Source organism: Leptonychotes weddellii, chromosome 3 (assembly GCF_054177405.1).
Source record: "Leptonychotes weddellii isolate Sample4059 chromosome 3, ASM5417740v2, whole genome shotgun sequence".
Lineage (NCBI taxonomy): Eukaryota > Metazoa > Chordata > Mammalia > Carnivora > Phocidae > Leptonychotes > Leptonychotes weddellii.
In genome coordinates this window covers 1,227,053-1,249,786 of record NC_138371.1, presented here as the reverse complement: position 1 = coordinate 1,249,786, position 22,734 = coordinate 1,227,053, and the positions used below count along the sequence as shown (strand labels likewise).

The following is a 22,734-nucleotide window of genomic DNA, read 5'->3' as shown; positions in this document are numbered from 1 at the left end:
ACACCGGGTGACCTTGAAGGGTCTACGGATTAGAGTTCGGGACATATGACCGTGAACCTCCTGGCCTTGACAGCTACTCTGTGGTTGTGAAGGAGAATGTCCATCTGCAAGAAGGACACCTTAAAGCCAGGGTTCTCTCCTTAGAACAGATCCTGGGCCCCACCCCCAGAAGATCTGTGCAGGAGGCCTGGCACGGGGCACGAGAGCCTTCATCCCCACAAGGGCCGGGTGGGGCTGACGCAGGTGCCCTACGCCGAGAACCACCTCTGCACTGACTGCAGCTAAGAGGGCATCTGGAGCGCTCACGATGGTTCAGCCAATGTTATTTTTCTACTCTTGTTAATTCTGTAAACTTGAAACATTCCAAAATAAGAAACAGATAAAATGAGGATCATGAAAACCATTTAAGAAGAAAATTTTCTGTCAGCCAGGATTCTTCAGGCTGTGGAGTGAGAGCACAGAGAGCAGGGGGGACGGGGCAAAGCTGCAGGGGCACCGACCACAGTCAACGACGAGCATCATGTCTCCAGGGCCCACAGCGCTCGGGGAAGTGAGACAGATGACAAAAACAGCACAAAAGACAAGAGTTGGGCAAATGGAGGAAAGAGCCCCGAGACCCCTGTTCCAGAACTAGAGACCTAGCTCCCCGTGGACTTCAATACATCAAGGATGGATATTTAATTACCAGACTGGCTACTAAAAACCACTAAGAGAATGACAGCTAGGAAGCGAACAGAGGGAGGAAGCAGAATGAAAACAAAAACCCCCTAATCCAAAAGAGGGCCAGAAAGGAAAAAACAGAGACAGCAGGTAAGAAACACACAAACACTGAGAAGGAGGAGCTCCTCAGACACAAGCCCATGAGCAGCTGCACTGAGTGTGGACAGGGACAGTCCCAGCACGCAGACGGGACGAAATGCGAAGCCAAGCATTTCAGGGTGCACAGCGCCTGCCAGACACCCAGCCAGGCGGGAAGGCCGCCGAGGGAAGACCGCAGAAGGCGCCGCACAGCTGCTGAAGAAAGCAAACTTTGGGGACGAGCGCCGCCCACAACAAGGGAGGCTTCAGGGCACACAGAGCAGCGCTCGATCTGCACACACGACCCCGGCGTGTGCGCAGCGCAACCGCCTGGAACCGTGGGAAGGAACCAATCCTCCACAGCGGTGGACTTGCACACAGCCTGCCCAGCAGACCCGCAGGAGACCCAGACCAGCATGGGGAAAGGCGACGTGAGCCCCGCCACAACATGCATCACCTCGAGACTCCAGCAGGATGCCACACACAGCACAGAGCAAGGGGCGCTCTCCTCCGAGACCACAAAACGTCACCAAACTGACCAAATGCTGAGCCAAAAAGTAAGTCTCAATCACATCCAAGGACTGAAATTATACAAAGTATGTTTCTAATTAGAGTAGAATTAAGCCGGAAATCAGTAACAAAAAGATAATCAGAAAGATCCCAACTGCTTTTAAGTTATCCAGTATAATTCAAATTAGCATATTGGTCAGAACAGAAATCAGATTAAAATTAGAAAATATTCTGAGTTGAATAAGGAAAACCCAACATCAAGACTTAGGAGATCAAGCCAAATCCAGAGGGCAACATGTGCAGCCTTAAACGTATCTATTCAAGAGCAAGACAGGATGAAAAATCAACGATGTCCCTATTCATCTTAAAAAGTTTGAAAAACAGCAAATAGAAAAAATAAAGAACAGTCATCACTGTCTTGAATGTCCTTGAATGACAAGCTCCTTCCAAGAGCAAAGGAGGAGGGAAACACCAGGACCAGCCACAGGGATGAAGACGGGGACGACGGGCACTCTCAGGCCTGACCGAGTTAAAAGCACAAAAGAGGGCATTTTAAACAACTCCATGCAAGAAACTAGAAAATTTAAATGCCATGGGGGCAGAAAATGCCTTGATAAATACAACTTTCCCAAGGACGAACAGAATACTGAATATTCCATGTCTATGAAAGAAACTGAATCCAGAGTGTAGAATATTCTAGTGGAGCCCCACCAGTCAATCCCTGTCACGCTGAAGGAAGACGTGATGCTCATCTTGCACAAACTCTCCCACAGAGTAGAAATGACGGTACCACCTCAACTGAGTGTCGATGTCAGCATGAGGCAGACAATACGACCACTCTCAGGAGCATGTCACAAGAAAGGGAAATTATCATCCAGTTTCTCAAGAATATAGGTACAAAAATCCTAAATTAAAAATGTGAATTAGGGGACGCCTGGGTGGCTCAGTTGGTTGAGCGACTGCCTTCGGCTCAGGTCGTGATCCCGGGGTCCTGGGATCGAGCCCCGCATCAGGCTCCCTGCTCGGCAGGGGATCTGCTTCTCCCTTTCCCTCTGCTGCTCCCACTGCTCGTGCTCTCCTGCTCTCTCTCTGTCAAATAAAATCTTTAAATAATAAAAATAAATTTAAAAAATTTTTTTTAAATGTGAATTAGGTTCAGCTGCATACGAAGAGGATAATACACACAAAAGTGGGACTTATTCCACAAAACCAAGGTTGGTCTCACATTAGAAAATCAATCAATATAACTGACCACATGAACAGAAAAAGGAGAAAAAAAATCATCCAGGGCAGACACATGATAAAACTCAATACCCACACGTGACCGGGAAATTCAACTAATAATAAAATGCAACTTCCGTAAGTTCTTAAGAAAGAACATCGACGTTAATCCAGAGCAGACATAAGCCCTGCTGGTGGATTACTGAGCACGTCCTCCGTGAGCAGGACGAAGACCGGGACAGCCACCGCTGTACCTACTCACCCACGAACTAGAGACCCATCGAGGCAAGGGGAAGAAACGGCGGTATAAAGATTAGGGAGAAACAGAGCTGTCATGACTTGCCAGCATGCACTTCTCTTTTCCTTCTACATGCTGGGACTTTTAAATGTCCACTTTCCATACGGAGGTAATTCTAACAGTCCCTGTGCGTCCGCAATTGTCATTACGATGGCTGGGGCTGGGGGTCAGCTGGGAGTTTACCTGCTCTGAGCAGGGCCGCCTGGAGGTCCCACCCACTGCAAGAACACCCTCCATGGCGTGGCAGGCTGTTCCACCACGGAGGAGCCATACCTGGTCTTGTCTGTGCTGCTGCACACGCCCCACCTGTTCTCGACGGCAGGGCACGGCCCCCACCCAATCCCCATGCAGGGTGATGAGAGTCACACGTGCTCTGGGGACCAGTCCTACTCTCTTGGGATAGTCCGGCTCACTCTTTCCTGCCTATACACAAAGAAATATATACAAAGCTACCTTCACTAACAGACATCCACCAAGAGAAGAAATTCCTGTAGGTACCACCAATCCCCCACTTGTAAAAGCAATGACTGAAATAAACATACACTCGAATGCACGCTCCCTGAAGACAGTGACGTGGTCTGGTTCTCTGCTGTCCCCTCAACCTCTTGACCTCACGGTCTTCCTTTCTCTACCTGTCCTCACCACCGGTGACCTCAACCAGCAATGTGACGCCAAACATCGATCATACGCGGACAACTCCCTCCTATCTGCAAACCCCAACTCACCACATGTAACCACCTGTTCAACACCTCTTCGTGGGTATCATAAGCATCTCAAACATGTCCGTCAAATTCTTCACCCTTCCCCGAAACCTGTATTTCTATGTCTTGCGACACCTGCCGGTTCCAATTCGAGTTCTGGTTCCCGAAGCCAAAACCCAGCAAACACCTTACTTTCCTCTTTCTTCCAACATGAAGTTTCAACAGACTCCGTCGGTTGTACCCATAATCTGACCACTTCTTGAACCTTCTGTGATGACCATCATGGTCCAAGCTCGTACTACCCCTTGGTCTACATTCCTATTAAGCCTCTTAACTGGCCTCCCAGCCTCTGTGCATGCCCCTGTTCAATCCAGTGTCAGGTCAGAAACCAGAATGTTCCCATCACGAAGTATGTCACACACATCCTCCCTCTGCTGCTGCAGAGCCCCACTGGCCCAGGAGGCCTCCTCCCTGTGTCTGCAACGTGCTGGAAATGCCATGCCTCACCTCTGTCCCTGCCCGCCTCCCCGCCTGGGCCTTTCCCCACCTCACCCCACTGGCTCCCCTCACCTCCCGCAGCTCTCCAGGGCTCCAGGAGCATGACTCAGGCTCTCCAAATCCAGCCCCCACCTCCTCAGGCTCTGCCCTACCCTCTTCTGGGGACTGAATTGTCTCCACAGCACCCGTCACCATCATCTAACACGTTCTCTGTTCTACTGTTTCCTTCCACTCTGACGTACACCCCATGAGGGCAGCCATGTCCCCAGTGTCTAGGACAAGTGTGGCCCCTGGCGCGCACTCACAAAGTGTTCAGTGGAAAGAGTAACTGCGCTGATGAACAAAGGCTGTGAATGGGTGGGAGAACCAGATGAAAGGGCCTGGTGCCCACAGAACTGCAGCGAGCAGAGCTCGGCCACTCAACTCTCCTGAGGCCCCTCCCCACTCGGGTCACAGCTGCACGCCAAATCCCTTGCTTACATTTAGAAAAACCGAATACATTCAGAGAGGAAACCTTATCAGTAACACAAGTGGAAAGCCAGCATCACTCATAAACGAGAGGGCATTAGAAAAAGTTACTCATCGTCACATGTCGGTGACTCCAAACTCTCTGAGCTTGCAGCCTACTGTTTCCTCGTTTAAAAGTGAGGTCACCAAAAGTAAGAAACGTTCAAGACCTATTATCAGTAAATCAACACACTGAAAGAACCAGATGAATCTTTTAAAAATTTAAAAGGGCAAAGATTTCTCACTAGGTAATCGAGTATTTATCTGATTTTAAATCCCCCATGCCTGCGCCACCTTACAGCCCACAGCATCGGTGCTCTGGACCAACAAACAACTTCGGGGGGACGGTGGCGGACGCCCTCGGGGCTGCGGAAGCCAGAGCGCCCGTGTCCCAGGGCCCGGCGGGGGCCCCAGCGGTGAGGGCGGTGGCAGGGCCGGAAGGGTGGGCCACGGGTTTTGCACGCAAGCTCGCTAGACACGGGAAGGCAGAGGAAGCCAGAGCGCCAACCCAAGCACCAGGGTGGCTGCCTGGACGGAGGTGGGAGACGTGATGACACAGAACAAAATGCACCAACGTCACTCAGCAGGACGTTGGTGCAAACGAGGCACCGGGGAGGGGGGGCGGCCCCCACTGCCACCACCATCCTGCAGAGCGCCGCGCACCTGCTCGCCACCAGTGGTCAGAAGAGACCCGCAAACATACTAACTGTGGGTACTGCTGAGTGACAGCCTCTGGTTTTGTGTACTTCCCCAAATCCCTACAATGAATACAAGCACTTCCAGAACAACCAGAAGAACTTCTATTAAAGGAAATGTCAAGTATCTCAAGTAAGACAGCAAGCAATGGGATATACCCGGACATCCAATCAGTGCTTCAAGCAATCCGCATGCATCAGAGAATTACAGCAATGCAAAAATATTTAAGATTTAAACTTATCTAAATGTTGGCTGCTCAGCTTGGTGATCTAATTTAAATATAATCCTTTCACACATCTGCCAACGACAAACCCCAACCACAGCTGATGTAGAAATGGATCGTGCCCTAGTCTTGCGCTGACGTCAGGACTCCCAGAGAAGTCTCTCCCTCATCTGCTGGCTTCTACAACATAACTTGTAAGTGTCCTCTAAGTTCATGGAATTTTGCCTGAAATGACTCTCCACAAACAACTCTGAAAACAATTCACTAAAAAGGTATGGAAATCAGAAAAGACCAGTAACACAGAGCCTCCTGAGCCCTGCCTCGTCCTGACCCAGCTCCGTGCCCCACCCCTGCGCTCTCCCACCTGCTCTGCGGACCTCCTGCAGACACGCACGTCTCCACTCTTTATGCACGGACATACCATAAGGAGTAAGGCGACAGCCCAAGTACAATCTGACATTGAAGAAATGTAGACAGGAGCTAGAGATCAGGCAGCGTGTCCCTATCAAGACAACACACTGACAAAGAAGACGACACGTCTCCCCTGCCGAGGGAGGAGTACGCCAGCATTAGATACGATGGTGAGGAGAAGAAGGGGAGAATTACTTCAATGAAAAGGAAGCTCTTTCACTAAAACAGGCAAAAAACAACAAAAGCCACTTTTTGGGGATGTGACCTTGGTGCCAGTCATGGGGCCCACAGCAGACAGCTCACCTGGCTTCAAAACCTCACCTCTATGAATTTCTGGAAGACGCGGTCACTCTGGTGAGCTCCGATCGTGACTTCCGGGACATAGATAGGAATGGTTGTGTAATTCAGCACCTCCAGCTTATTCTGAACCCTACAAAATAAGACAAATACAGATCACACTAAGCCATCAAAACAAACATAACAAAATAAGCTGTAAGGCTGATTTTTTTAAAAAATGCATACAAATAAATGCCCTTCATCCCCAGGCGGCCTCTGGACGCAAACCTTCATCCCAAAGACCATGAGGTCTGTGTGCAGCTGCTTTTCTGACATGACCTTCAGAACCTGAGGGAGAGTCTTCCAAAAGCCTGAGCCGCCACAGAGGACCACCTTTCGGGAATGGATGAGGTTTGGGAGACACTGTGCTTTACACACAAGAATAGCATCAATAAAACGCCACACCCCACGCCGCCCACAGCGGTGCCAGGCACTTAGGCAACCCTCAGTAAACGTGCAAATTCAATGACTCTTGAGGGAAAGGCAGCCAATAACTCCAGTCCCCCCAGATTTACCACACAGCATCCTGCTGCCCTCCTGGGCAGATTCCAGGAGCAGAAGGGCCACGGGGAAGTCAGGAGCACGGGGTGGGGCGGGCCCACACAGGACGCCCAGGCGCACCCTCGCCTGGAAAGGTCTCACGCTCTGCCTTGCTCGGCACCGACAAATACAAATTATCAGATCTGCTCCTTGTTTCACCATTTTACTTTGCTGAACGCTAAAATATTTATACTGTGCTATGACTGCTTATTTCAAATTAAATTTAGTCTGAATATGACCACTATACTTGAAGATGAAAAGCATTTTGGAGGCTTTTTGAAACAAACATTTAAATAAAGTCTCCTTTCTTAAGGGCTCAAAACAAAGCAAATAATTACTTTAAATGACCATTTTCCCATTAATGAGTTATAATGGCAGAAGAAATTTTCTGTTTATAACGGTCCAAATGGAAGTTCTTTAAATGCATCTGGCTTTCAGCTACTTTGTGATAAAGAGTCCAGACCCACGTACCCACGGCCAGTGCCCCCTGGCAGCCGGGGCAGATGGCCATGGTCAGAACGCCCCGATCCGATCCGGGGCCGGTGCTCTGCAGGCCCCTCCCGCCAAGGACCGCGGTGCACGGAGAACCTGCGGCAGGTTGAACGAGAGCGGAGAGCAGGAATGGGCACGTCCTGCTTGTCACCGGTACAAACTGTGTCAGTCCTACATGGACTGATAATCTGGCAACAAAGAGCACCTGAGGAAATGCACCCGGGGAACTGTCTCTTCCCAGGTGCATCTCCACGATCACATTAACTGGCTACGACAGACGCACTCCACGAGCAGGGCTCGTTCTCAGCCCTCCCAGGAAGCTGTTCACACGACAGAGCTTTGTAAGCAGCGTAGATAATGCACAAGTACACGCCTCTTTGCTTTTAACAAACAGAATTATTCTCATTTTATAAAGATAATTTTTTAAAGTGATCTGAGCATAAACAATTTCCACTAAAAATGAAAATCAATGTTTTTAAATGTTGACAGGTATCAAGGTGGAGTATGATTGGTTTCCTCAATAGTTTGAAAAGCCTACGACATTCTGGGCCATCGGAGAGAACGTGCTGGCCGGGAGCTGGTGTGCGACGTGCAGAGCGCAGCGTCTATACCCCGTCGGGTGGAAGTACCATTTCCACGAAACCCCCAACACACCGTCTCTTTCAACAAATAGCTTCCAACTGTTTCTGAACATTAAAAAAATAACCTGCTGCAACTGTCTACGACTTGTTCAAACTTGGCTAAAGCGCTCTGTCAACAACACCCCATGAGCTTCCGCGGCGACTGCTGGATGAACCTATGGTGTCTTGTCTCCTGTAAACGCCGAGTCGTAACCTTCCATCAACTCGATTTACTCTAGATTGAAGATAAGTAAGGAACAGAGATGACGGGAAGCATTTTATGACCCAGGGAGCACAAAGCGGAGAAAGAAAACATTCTGTTCACAAAGCACTTAGTCTAATTGAGGAGAATTCAAATACTGGCTGAGGATAACATATCCTCTTCACATCATAAGCCAAAGCAACCGAAGAAGAAGATAAAGTGCAGCGGAGCCTAGTTTACAACACAAGGCGGTGTGCCGCATATTCTAAAAGAGTGAGGCAAGACAAGACAGAAAAAACACGTAGTAAATTTATGTTTTACGACTAACACTGGTTCCCAATTAACAGAATGTCTATCTTCGCTCCTAAAACATGTCCACAGTCTATCTGTTGGCTTGTCCTGAACTACAAAGCTCTGTTTGAACACTACACTCTGATACCAAACTCGTACCCACAGACTTTGCAGCCCTGGGATTTCCTACAAGGACTTGTTCCAGAGTCACAAGAAACAGAAGCGTCCGTGATGAAGCAAACGGGGTGAGCGGGAGGGTGGTCCAGGCTCTAGGGAAGCAGGAGGAAGGGGCTCAGAGCCCCGCACACGCAGAGCCCGGCCTGGTGACCGGAGTCATCAACCCAGGAATGGAATGGACCAAGGTGGGTGCCAGCCAGGAAGTTATGGAGTATGCACAGGAACACACAATGTTATCCAGGTCGACAAATACAGTCCCTGTCTCTCAGCATAAGCGCACACACACATAATCACACACCGGCACATGTAACTGAAATGTAACAAAAATGCTCTAAACCAATAATCTGGTCAGGTTCTAGACAAAATGAGTATAACTGGTAAATGGCATGTTTACAGTAATTATCTTAGAAAATTGGTCAAAATTTTCATTTGAGTCCCCCAAATTAAGAAATGACACTCACATGAAAATAAACACGATTACCATTGCACACTGTTGTGAAATATCCGGGGCGCAGGGGCAGGGGAGCGATGGACCAGGAGAAGGAGCGGACAGACCATTTACAGCAAAATAAAACAGTGAATTGAATGCTATAATCTGTAAACTTCAAGGGAATTACTGAATCCTTCTCTATGCTCTGGCAAAAACACAACTAAGTAACTACTAAAATCATGATCTTGGTGAAGTGGAGAGAGGGTATTCGGGGGGTAAAGGGTGAATATAGCCAGACTTAGACATAAGCTAGGATTCTTAGAAAATTACTGGGCAGGTGGGGGAGGGAACAGATTCAGGAAAAGGGAGAACCAGATGATCAGGACTCTGAATTACTTCTCAGAAATGAAATTTGGATTCGTGAATAAACAAAGGTAGGCCACTGAAGGATCCAGAGTGAAGGGAAAACAGGGCCACTGTGACATTTTTATGAAAATTAGCCTGGTGGGTGTGTTGCACACAGAACAAGCAGTAGGAAGAAATAATTAATGGCAGGATAAAGATCAAGAATGAGGGGATCAAACCCCAAAGGCAGCAGAAGTCATGAAAGAAGAGGAGAGGGGGAGAAACCACCAGGGACAAACACAAGGGCCTTAGTGTGTTACTTAGGGTGTGCGGGTAAGCGGGCCGCCCGGGGAAGGGAGGGTCCTGGCAGCATGACAGCTGAAGGAGGAGGAGGTGACGAGCCCACCAGGATGGAAGCCTGAGCCGCCGAGAGGGCAGGCAGCACGGTTTGCAAGCTGGACCGCAGGCAGGGTCACGTCGGCCCCTCCGCACCGTGCAGGTCAGTGCCCCTGAGCTGTGGCTTCCCCAGCTGTAAAGTGAGGGGAACGCCCACCGGGCAGGAGTGCCTTGGCATCGGGAAATGTTTCTGGAACACTCTCTGGACACAGCGCTGACCTGTAACTGTGATTCAGGCTAACACCTCGAGGCTTCAGACCTAGAGGCAAACACTACACGGCTGCTGGAAGAAAGGGTACAGGGTCTCCAGCAAGGGTCAGAACGATACCACATATAATCCCATTTACGTAACTTTACGAAAACATTTACATCCATCAGCATCTAGACAAAGTGAACCAGAACTTTCAAGAACAGAGACTTCCAGTTTCAGCTCCAATGAGGAAAGAGCTTGAAAGTCATCACTTCCGTCCTTACAATAACAAGAAAACATCGCTGCAAATCAAATCCTCGTCCCGGAAGAAGAGCTCTGACAGACGTCAGCACGCGGATGAAGGGAGGAAGTGCGATGCTCTGCCCCGAGGTCCCCGCACCACCCTGGAGGCGGCAGGGCCATGGGAAAGTGCACCGAGATGACTGCACGTGGAGCCCGGAAGCCCCACAGCCACGACAACCACGCTGCGAGAAGTGCAACTGCTCTGCTAGGGGAGAGGAGCATGGAATCATCCAGAAGGCTCAGGCACAGCCAGAGAAGGCAGGAAAACAAAGAACAAATGAAACAAATGTAAAACCTTCCGTGACAAGACACAGTAAATGTTAATCCACATACGTCAACACTCCTTTTAAATGTAAATGGTCCAAACACAGCAATTAAGACACAGAGACTGTCAGAACAGAGAAAAACACAGGACCAAATCTACATTGGCTACAAGACACCCACGGTAAACAGACTCGGGTTCAAAGGAAAGGGATGGAGGAAGACGCCTACGCGAACCAAAGCTGGAACAGCACGACCCATTCAGACACGACAGACTGCAGAACAAGAACAATCATGAGGGATGAAGCGGGGCGTTCTGTAGTGAGGAAGGGGTCAATTCTCCACCAAGACCTAACAACCCTGAACACCTAACAGCAGAGCATCAAAGTACGTGAGGTGAAAACACACGTCAGCGGAGAAAGGGCCACATGCTCCCGTGGCCGGAGACCTCGCCGCCCCCTCCCTCGCTGGCAGAGAAGCCTGGGGCACGTAGATGAGCTGAACACCCCCACCCGCAATGCAGCCTGGTCTCCCCGACACTGACAGAACATTCCACTCAACAGCAGGATGCGCATTCTTCTCACGCTCGAGCAGAACGTGAATCCAGAAGGAAAGCATGCCTGACCACGTAAAGCCCCTGCGCCCATGCAAACGAGGAGACATCACACGCAGTGTCTTCTCAGATCACAAGGGCAATTAAACAGGAGGGACGCCGACAAGCAGATGGCACGTATGATGAAGATCTGAAATCGAGCATCTAGGCCTCTGAAAAATAGTAATAATAAAAAGTAGAGCAGGAATCAGACTGAAAACAGAAAAATAGAGAAATTCAAGAAAACAAAAGGCTGTTTTGTTAAAAAGATCAATAAATGTGAAGAGAAAACTCACAAAGGACAAATAAATGAGCAATAAAAACACACTGAAGTTCAGTGTTTATAAAATGCAAAGTAAAGCCAACACTTCTCTTTGGCATCAGAATCACAAGTTTCTGCTTTTTGTTCGAACTACATGGTCTGTGTAGGACTTTGGGAAGGTGGTCAAGCTCACAGCATGTGTTTTCCAGAGAACAGTTCTCATACACGGAGAGTTGTAAGGTGTGTGCACACGCCCTCACCCCATGCACTCAGCTTTACTCCCAACGTGGAGCAAAATCAGGTGCAACGTGCTGGAACCACATGGGGACCGGACCTGACCCTGTGAGGTGAGCGGGCGTGACTCCGACCTCTAATCCACTGGCTTCCACCCACCTTTTCTGTGTTCTCCACCCCGCCTCACCCACGTTAAATCTCTCACCGTCACACTAATTCACTTTTGTACATTCTCCTACTCGCCGATCCTGTTGGAATCCAGAACCCTGCCTACTCCCTGCCGGCCCCTGGGCAGCTGCAGCAGCGGGAAAGCGCTCCCTCCACTGGACGTCAGGACCGCCGCGCTGCCTCGGTCCGTCCTCCCCACGCCGACGCCTAGACAATGCTTCCTACCTTTCTTCCCTCCTCAGACCTCCAACACATCCTTCCCCCACCCAACTGCCACTGTGGTTGATGACCCACTTCCCATCACTAGGAAGACAGATCGACCGTCCGAGAACGTCCACATGCCCAAGGCACATCCCCACTCGCCCGGCCCCTGCTCACACCCCTCTACCCCCAGGCCATGCCTTCGGAGGCCACCCCAAAACCATAGGATCTTTCCTATGAGCTGCTATTTCTTCCATCTTAAGCATACAACAAAAAAACTGCTAAAAATGACTAAAATTTTAGGTCCTACTTTTAATAACTAAATCAATAGGTCCAACTTGAGAAATTATTGAAATACGTGGACTCTATATGTGCGGACATTTGGGTGCATCCAAGCATATCAGTCATACCAAGAGAAACACTGTGAGCTAGCAAACTCCCCAGCACATAGAGGAAGCTCTGACCCTTGGGGCCCAGCTCTGGCAGAGCTTATCCAACGGGCTGACAGGCAGAATGGTCACCAGGCAGGATGGACACCATCCGTGGACTCAACACTCAGACTGGTGCTCCTCAAACTGATGCCGCCCGGCCACCGTGTGTGTCCAGCATGGCGGAGCAGAGGCCGATGCTGAGCCTCCAGCACGGCCCGTCCCTGGGGACAAATGAGGAAGTCAGTAACACAGGGTCCCACCCTTCATGAAGGGGCAGCCACCGACCCTCCCAGGAAACTTCCATTTCCTGGGTTCAGATGTGCCTTCCTGCCCAAGACCCGTCTGCCAGAAGCCCAGCTCATGTGCATGTGGAATGCCCTTCCACGGTCCTAAACAGAGCAGGCCTGAGACTGCGGTCTCCCTCGGCTGGGAGGGCTCAGTGTCTCACAAACGCTACCTTAAGGCTGGGGCACCACACACTGGGCACCAGGTTACAATGTGATTTATGGGGAGCACCAGCCTTCCTTCTGGAGGTCAGAACTTGAGCAGTTGCCAAGGCCAACATGACCAGCACCCAATAAAAACTCTGGGCACCGAGTGTCTGATGGGCTCTGTGGGCAGACACTGCCCAAGCCCATGTTACTGCTTTTCTCGTGCCCAACGAAGCAGCTCATTTGGCACGTCCCTCCTGCGAGGGAGGGAGCCTCGATCACCTGCGCGTGGACTGCTCCAGATTTGCCATGTCTTTCTCCTCACTGACCAGCTAGGTATCCTTGCTGATTCCCTGTGAGAACCTTAGCCATGAGCACAACCACCTGCTGTGATTCCTGAGTCCTTCCAGTGAGTTCCCGAGTGTGGGGTTGCGCTCAGGGCCCCTCAAAACACATGGTATACTGAGTTGAATAGTGTCCCCCCCCAAAATTCATGTCCACTTGGAACCTCTGAATGGAATCTTATTTGGAAACAGGATCTTTGCAGAGAGAAGTTAAAATGTGATCACAGGGGACTGGCATGAGTCCTAATCCCATGACTGGTGAATTTATAGCCAGAGAGAAATGTAGACAGAGACACAGACACACAGGGAAGAACGCCCTATGAGGACAGAGGCAGAGTGGGAGTGATGAAGCCACATGCCAAGGAATGCCGAGGTACACCAGCAGCCACCAGAAGCTGGAAGAGGCAGGAAGGATTCTTCCTAGAACCTGAAGAGCAGGGTGGCCCTGCCAACACCTGGACTTCGGACTTCCAGACTCCAGAACTAGGAGACTAAACTTCCGCTGCTTTCATCACCCCCAGCGTGTGGCTGCTTGTCACGGTAGCCCCAGGGCACTCACACACACGGTCACCGGCCTGATGCTGCCTGACCAAGGAACTCATTTCATGGCCCAGGAGGTGTGGCAACAGCCCCACACGTGAGACACTCACTGTCCTGACACAGCCGGCCTGACAGAACAGCGAACGGTCCCGTGAAGGGCGTCAAGGCCCTAGCTGGAGAAAGCACTCTGTGGCGTGTTTGCGAGAGTCGGGGCGCTGCTCAACAAGCGAACCAGCAACAGACTGACAGCCATCTCCCCACCATCCTGGGCCCGGGGGCTGGAGGACAAAGTGCCCAGAGGAGATACAAGCAGGAGTTTTGATTCTAAATCCTCTAAATCTGGAACAGTGCTTGGCACATGGTGGAAGCAAAATATCTGTTGAATTAATATTGGAAATCAATTAATTGTCAGACTGGAGAATGCAAGAGCCTGTTTGAAGGGAATAGGAAATATACCTCGTTATTGGTGGTACCGTTAACACCTAACTTAAAATAGAATTCCTTCAAAATTCTCTAAGTTTCTACAGCAGGCGAGGGACTGCACTCAAAACTCCAGCCCCTCGTCCTATCTGGCCGGTTCCCAAAAGCACGGAACTTACAGCATCCGCAGATGGTGAAGAGTACGGTCATCCTGCTCGAGCCACGGCCCTTTGTCATACTTGAGGTATTCAATATCCTCTACCACCTGAGACAAAAACAATTCCAATTTAATGCAGAGTCCCATTCTGAAAATTTAAAGGTGATAACATTTTAATCCAGTATGAGCCACAGGTATCTAGCAGGAACAATCACCGAAGTCAAAAGGAAAGGAAGTCGGACAGATGGCCTTCAGTGCAGAAATGAGATTGGGTGCTGACCCTCAGTGTGGGCACCCAGCCCAGTGGACACTGGGGTCAGGGGGTGGCGCTGACCCTCAGTGTGGGCGCCTGGCCCAGCTAACACATGGGTGGTGTAGAAATTACATGGGAGGCTGGGAGAAGCAGCACAGGACAAAAAAAGACTCAAGACCAGGGGACCCAGTATTAGTGACAGACTACTCATTTCCTCCCCAGGGACTTCATTCCAGAACACAAGACCTAGCCACTGAAAGCAAGAAGAGAACAAGAAAATTGACACATTTCCTAGAGAGCTCCAATAACCTGTTTCCAGCCCCCCACACACAGCCTGCAGTCTGACCTCCCGGAGGGACAGTCTTTCCAGATGCATTCTGCCCCAAACACGCCAAACTCAGGGTCCTCTCCTAACTTTCAGGAATTTTGAGTATAAACTCAAAACACAACATGGTCTTACAGAGCAAATGCATTCTTCTACTCAGACCCCTGGCATCTGAACAGACTATCAGGGTGTGAAAACAGCCTAAACATAAACACATCCACACCACAGAAACAGAAGGACATAGAATGTAATCCATCCGAGCGGAATGGGCCGAGGGCCATCGTCAGAGCTATCCCGGAGCCGGACTGGGAAGTGGCCTCCGGTCCTCAGGGAGTATGCTCCTCTCTGTGGAAAAGACCTGTCTCCGTAGCTTTCTCCTCCTCCCACGCCCAGAGCCGGCCGGGCAGTCAACTCCGCAGAGCCGTTTCCTATCATCTCCTAGGCCTCAACCCCACGTCATAAAACCGGCATTTTCTTCTAGAATTTTTATACCCTTTGTTTTGCTTTTTAGTAATTTATGATTAATATATAATATATGGGACATTTTTTTGCCTAATGGATGATCCATTGTCTCAACGCCATTTAAGAAATAATCCATTTTCTTCTACTTCATTTTTCTTATTCTTTAAAGTGCCGCCTTTACCAAAGTCAAGTCACACACACACTTGTTTTTCCACTCCCTGTTCTGTTCCATTCCTGCATTAATACCTCAGTGCTTTCATCACCATAATTTTGCAATATGTTTTTGTATTTGGGAAGGCAAATGTTCCTGCATTATCCTTTTTCAATTTTTTTGGCTATTACTCGTTAAGTTCTCTTGAAAACTGCACGAAGATTGACTCGAATTTTACAAAAGGCACTTACTAATGTACCTTCCACAATTTTAAGATCCTAGAAACTGAATTATTTAAATGAAAATCAAAATCTCACTGGGCTGCCTTAGTACCTCTTTTAGCTTATGAAATACAGACATTTCTAAGACCAGTAGGAGCTGAACTGATTATCTGATTTACAAGAACCTTATATATGAATCAAATTTAAAAATAATTATAAACTTTTCAGCCCATTTCTTACCTTTTCTGCATCTTGAGCTTCCCTTGCACTATACTGTAAAACCTCACATTTCTCACTGTAAGAAAAGGCAAGAAGAAATTCAATGTAAATTTCCAAGCTTATACTAATGCACATGAATACATGACAGTAAAGTCTACCGCTACAAACATTAAAGCTGGCCATTCTTTGAAGGGGACAATGTGCTGCTCCCGTGGCCTCAATGGCTGAGGAGGGCCTGCTAGCTCCCGACTGGACAGTGATGACAGCAGGTGTGTGTCCCGACTTCCCTTCTGGCTACCCCCCCCCCACCCCACGGGCATGAGAGACCAGGGGCTGAGGGGGGCAGGGCGCATGGGTCACCGCCGCCGCCGCAGGTCCTTTACCAGACAGGACAAAGGCACCCAGTGCCTCACCAAGACGTGGGCGCAGAGCAGCCAAGTGGTGGAGGAGGAAGGACGGGCACTCGAGCTGCTAGAATCCAGGAGACAAACCGACTCCGCAGCAGGAAGGCAGCAGCTCAGTTCCCTTAGTCCTTGGCCCTTCGTCTGGACACTGAAAAATCATAGCTAGGTCCCGAAAAGAAGGGGACAGCAGGATGCTCTTTCCAGCACTTCTGCCCATGCCCCCACCACGTTTGACGCAGACAGCTGGCTGCCCGCCCGGGAGACAACTGGAAGCCAACAGACGGGTAAGTCTGCACCTGACAAATGAAGAGGCTGCCTCTGCTACCACCTCCAGACCAACCCGTGGGAGACCTGAGGCCTCAACGCTGGCCAGAGAGGCCAGCGAGGCCGCCCAGACTGGAGGCCCATCACTGCAGAAACGTCTGACCCTCTTCCAGCAAAGGGGCCAGCAGAATGTCAAGGACAGACTACTACTCCCCCCGGGGTCACCTGCACGGCACACACGAGGATTACACAAGGAACACTGTCTCGTTTAGGAGTCTACAGCACAGCACCCCCTACTGATGGGGTGTAAATCCATAGGGAGTCCAAGACTTCACAAGCTATGCTCAACCTGAAATCCACATCTGACCCTCCACAGTGGTACCCAGCTTCTCCAACCACGAACCCCCGTCAGCAGGCCACAGCTTAATGAGCTCAGTGCAGCTGAAGCACTTGTATGAGTATCACTGCTGTGGACCCATACAAACCCCCAGCTTCTTAGGTGCTGTGATTACAGACACGCCTGTATCAGACACTCAAAGGAAGTCATCCGACTGGATGACAGTTTCTCGCTGCAGCCAGATCACTGCATTTCCTGTCTCACTAAAGACACATGAAAACGTCAGAAACCACAGGCACAATGACGATGGATCCAGAAAGCCAGAAATCCGCCCTCGTGGCTGGAGCACACGCTGCCCCTCATGCGAGAGCCCAGCATAGTCCCCCCCAAGGGCCCTGCCTCCCACCGTTGCTGAAGAGAAAGGCACAAAGGGCAGTGATCTCCCCCCACAAGCCACACGGAGTCCGACGTAAACCACGTGTGTAGGAGACAGAGTCGTGGACACTCCCTGATGATCGGGGAGGCCGGCTGGCCCGGAAGCATCACTGTCTGCCACACAGCAATGTAAGTGCTCACCATTTGGCTTCCCTGGTGTAGCAGTCACAAGCATGAGCACGACAGGTCAGGAAAGCAGTGACAGGTGCCTCCGGCGCACAGAACAGCACACTTCCGAAGCCCCGCCAGGCGGCAGGCGCTGCGTGGGTGTGCAAGGGGACAAAGACAGGACTCCAGACCATCTACTGAAAACAACTTACAGAGCCAATTTCATAGCCTAACGTTTCCATCTTCCGTGTGACTCAATTCAACGAACATTTATTTTCTGGGCGCCTATAACAAGCAGCGTCCCACAGCCAAGCCTCAGTAACAGACAAACTGACAGAGGACACAGGGCACAGCGACCCCTCATTCCCACCGGCTTGTCTGTGAAGGGAGGCCGAAACAGAGGGTGGCCAACAAGGGTGTCAGAGATTCAGGGACACCGTCAAGGCCTAAGGAGGGAATTCAGAGCCACCTGATCCCCCAGGCCCACCTCTCCCAGGAACCGCCGGGCCTCCCGGGAACAGCAGTGCTGATGGTGACGTTTACAAACAGAGCAGAGTAAATGTCTCTTCACGAGTGAATACACGGAGGTTTGCCAAACCCAGCCATAGCTCAAGCTTAAATACATTCAAAATCAAGGTAATGAAGATAAAAAACATATTCTCCAACAATTTTAAGCATAAATGTTGACAGAGTCAGAAAATACATATTCCTATGGTAGTTCACTGTGCCTCCTAAAATCTCTCAATACGACTCTGGCCAAAGCCGCACCGTTCTTCACGCGTTCACAAAGGACACATAACAAGACAGCATCCCGGTCGTGAAAGAAGAGCTGACACAAGAGAGACCAGCTCGGGTGCAGACAGGCATTCAGAGCCCCTCGGATGGCGGCCACCAATCGTACCCAGTAAATCCGCTTTGCTTCAAATACTGACATTCAAGCTCAAACACACTTATTTAATTTTGATTTTATTGCTAAATTACTAACATTCTAACAATTTTATCTTCTAAGGTTAGCCGCTATAAATATATAATATGTAACTAAATGACTTTAAATAAACAGACCCAGAAAATCTAAAACTGTTTCTGTGGGGAAACACCTCCTGAATTCTAAAACACAAAGACTTATAAACTTTAGATAACCTATTCATGATAGGTTTCTTAAAATTTCATGTAAAAATTGTTAGTTCTAGTCAAATTTCCCAGTGAATTTCCAAGAGAAAACCTCAAGATGCAAGTACATCACTGAGCTGAAGCAGGATTCTGGTCTACAATCGAACACTTACGTAACACAGGCTGCACAGAAACTTTCACGTAGGTGTCCTTTTAAATGTGACAAATGACCTCTAATGTAAGGGTTTCCGCAACTCCACACAGCTTGAGCTATGACAGCAGACAGACCATATATGTTCAGAAGACAGAGCTGACACAGCAGGACCACGAGGGGAGACACCAATGCCCGCGGCATAATGAGTCTCTGTGGCAGAAGAGCGCATGACCTACAACTTTTAAAAATCTATACTATGCTATTCATTTGGAAAAATCAAATTAAATCCCACACAGACATTCACAGATCCATCCACTGTTCTCATCATAAAAACTGCTGAAAGCGAGCTCCATTAGACTCTCCTGAAAGCAGGCGAGGGGACGGTCCCCAGCCGGGAGGCCAGCCCGCGCACGGTGTCTTCAGGTGAGCACGCTACAGTCTGCAGCGCGACCATCGGCCGCGGAAAGGTGCCCGCTTCTCATGGAGACAAGTGCATACCCTCGAGCCTGTCCTGTTTGCTACCGTGTGCTACACGTGTTACTTGAGAAACACACACCTACCCGAAGCGCCTCTTCTTCCCTTCACCTTGGTCTGCCCGGTGCACAGCGAGACAGGACTAGCAAAGCAAGAGCGCCGCCATCGGCCATGCGGGGACATGACCAGGGCAGGTATCCGTGCCGGAACAGAGACGAATAAATCCACACCGCGGCTGCTTACGAGCGCAGCAGCACGACTCGGTGCCCACTGCCGACCGACCCAGCCCCACAAACACGGCCAGACACTCCGCTCAGACGTGCACTTTTCCCTTTCAGGTGGTCGATGCTGGTGACAAAGAAAGCAAGCAAGCACCCTGGAAACTTGGTAAGGATTACAATGCAAAACAGAGGTCCATTTTCTCCATGTGGAAGTCTAAACCTCCTGACCCATGGTGGCGCGAGCCCCCTGGACTTGAGAAACATCCAACCCCCCTGGGAAGAAAGGAGGGGAGCTCATTCCCCCAAAGTGCGAGTCTCCACTGCTCATCAGAGGGGAACGCACTGTACTACTGGGACTTAGCAGAGGCCGTGAAGGCCCCATATTAAGTCATAAGAACACAACACTCCACACCAGAGCACCTCACATCCTCAGCGCTGCCTGCTACCAAGGACTCTGAATGCCAAGCTGGGGACGCTTCTCAGTGATGCACGGAACACCCTGACCTGTCTGATTTCTCAAAGTGGCCCGCGGGCAATGACACCGTGGGGAAGGACTGCACATCAACTCCCAGGCCGACAGCATTTGTGACGCTGTGCTGAAACTCATGGAGCTCAGCACACTGAGAGGGGGTGGGGGCACTGAGTAAGGAGCAGCCGTGTCCACCCTTAGGAACTGTCATGTTAGTCACTGCCAAGCAACGACTTCCACACTCCGTGAGCAGCCACAAGGCCTGCAACCGACTACGGTGGTAGTTACGCAAAACGCAGAACGAACACAGTATCGCCTGCCCCGACTTGTAAAGATCTGAGCACTGTTCTGCTCCACACAGGGATTTGGCCAGAGAGAAGCGTGCTCGGCTGGGCTACCCAGCCGGGGAGGAAGCAGTTGGATGCTCAACACGGAAAGCGGCGCCCCCTGGGCCGTGCAGAGGCGCACGTGAGCCATGGAACACAGCACGTGAGGCTTCAGGAGCGAACTCCCACTGCAAATCAAGTCTGAGCAACCAAATGATGCAAGGGACGCTTACGATGGCCGCTAAACATACTTCGTGATCAGGAAGCCCTCGAGGAGAAGTTCTTGAAAATAACCTCAAAGTAAAGGAAAACCTCACCCTGATGACAAGTTGAATTCAGGCATTATTATCTAAAAATTCTATTTGAGAATTTGTCAGGACACCCTTTCTCAGTTGATGTTTTGTAGTCAGGAGATCTCAGAGTTTTGGAACTGACATGCGAGGGTCAACCATCTCTGTTTCTTCTGCTTATTCACGTATGTCTATACATTCTCCTGAGCATAGATTTACAAACCTGATTTTTTTCTACACCTCTGATCCTCTAAACAGGGCAGTACAACAGGAAGACAGGGACCCAGAGCTCACCCTGCTCTGTACTGCTGCTCGGAAACAGCACAAGAGAGAGGCAGGAATGTAAGCATCAACACTTATGGTTAAAAAAACTAGTTTTCAATTTACAAATCAAACTTTTCTTCCAAAGTTACTATAACTTTGTTTTTAATCACAATTTTATACATTAAAGTCTTAAACAAAGGCATGAGATTTTGGGGCATCAAGAGGCTTAAGTTTAAAACAGTTTAAGACAAGCTGCTAGAGATCAACAGAAGAGATCAAACACCTCCTTCCAGTGGGACTCGAGGGACAGTGGCCCCCGACTTCCCTCTCACACACTGGCAGCCAAGGACCACAGGACGACGAGCAGACAGAGTGGGGGAACACTTCCCTTTGTGCTTTCAGAAAAGAAACAATGAGAGCGGGAGGAAGGAAAGAACAGGAGGATCTGGTGGGATTTCATTTAATCCAAACCACCATTAAGAATAACTTTTGAAAGGATCTACAGGGACTTCTTGTCCTCCATGAATTCTCTGTACGGATTCAAGGAGCACTTTTGAGCAAGCCTTCCAGGAAAACAGCAATGTCCGGCTGCCCCCTCAGGTCAAAACACAGGAGTTCTCTGATGCTAACACCCCATCATGGAATATAGCATGGCTTTATTTCCAGCCTCAAATGATCTTAGAAATAAAACAAAGAAGTATGGACAAAATAAGCAAACTGAAAAACCAAAAAACCCCCACCAATCAAGCTGAAATGTGTGCTGTCATTCTTGCTTATAAACATGAGATTAAAATACCCCAGACATGGGGCGCCTGGGTGGCTCAGTCGTTAAGCGTCTGCCTTCAGCTCAGGTCATGATCCCGGGGTCCTGGGATTGAGCCCTGCATTGGACTCCCTGCTCCGCGGGAAGCCTGCTTCTCTCTCTGACTCTGCCTGCCGCTCCCCCTGCTTGTATTCCCTCTCTTGCTGTGTCTCTCTCTGTCAAATAAATAAATAAAATCTTAAAAATAAATAAATAAAATAAAATAAAACACCCCAGACAACATCCATTGTAGTAAGAGTGAACTCCTGGGCTGCTGGGAACAGGGAACCATGTGTGGAGATGTTGCGGTCATAGAAATCAATCATGCATTTAGCTCACCTCATCTCCGGCAGGAAGGTTTTCTTATAGGAGTTCTCGATGTCCTGCAGATAGGCGGAGCTGATCTTCATTTCATGTGGCTTTAAAAAAAGCAGGAAAAAACAAGTGGAACGTTTAGACTTTTTCTTTTACTTGTGCACCTGTAAAAGGGAAAAACAAGCAACAAACACAGTTTTCTTGGAACAACTCATGGGTGTTGCAGAAATTATAGGAAAGAGGCTTTGGTATTGATCAGGGTCATCCTCACTGTACCACAGCGAAGCACCCACATTTGCCCAGGGAATGCCATGGCATAACCTTTCAGAGACGTTAAGATGCATGCTTAGAATGGGATCAGGAAGAACTCCCTTGGCACGTACAGCATGGCATGGGATATGGTACACACATACACGTAGAGCACACGTATGAGGACACGTGTGCACATGTATACAGAGCCTGGCAGCTAAGACCATGACAACAGGGGGACTGGCCCACTTCTCCCCCAGCCCTCACACCCTCCTCTTCTCCACCGACTCCCTCCTGCCTTCTCCCTTCACTACTCACACACCCCAACCACCTCTCGCACTTCCTCCACTGCTCGCCTCCCTTGTCCCCTGAAGCGTGCTAAGCCAAATTCAGAAACTGAAACCTCCACGTCTGAGCAGCCAGTCTCAGTATCTAAAACCTTGCACAGTGTAGCAATGCTATGGGCAAGTCGCGTTGTCTTCTATCTCGTGTTTCTTCATGGCACTGACCTCCACCTGGTATCTTCCTTTGCTTCCCTGTTTGCTGTTGACCCCCACACGCAACTCTACACCTGCATCACAGCATCAGAAAGAAGATCTATTCTCTCCCAGGAGAAAACACTCCAAGCGGGAGCGGTGTCTGCAGACAAGAACCA

General features: G+C 49.7%; 1 protein-coding gene across 5 annotated transcripts in view; it reads right to left on the bottom strand.

Annotated features, from left to right (window-relative positions):
• The window catches only part of NDUFA10 (NADH:ubiquinone oxidoreductase subunit A10), a 113,414-nt gene that overhangs the window by 80,132 nt on the left and 10,548 nt on the right, over window positions 1–22,734 (bottom strand). For all 5 annotated transcript variants that reach the window (XM_081813264.1, XM_081813263.1, XM_081813266.1 and 2 more), the window contains exons 6-9: window positions 21,855–21,934; window positions 15,879–15,933; window positions 14,249–14,334; window positions 6,185–6,293 (exon numbers count right to left, since the gene is read on the bottom strand). In XM_081813264.1, the coding sequence (XP_081669390.1) occupies window positions 6,185–6,293; window positions 14,249–14,334; window positions 15,879–15,933; window positions 21,855–21,934 (330 nt within the window). The remainder of the gene's footprint in view (window positions 1–6,184; window positions 6,294–14,248; window positions 14,335–15,878; window positions 15,934–21,854; window positions 21,935–22,734) is intronic.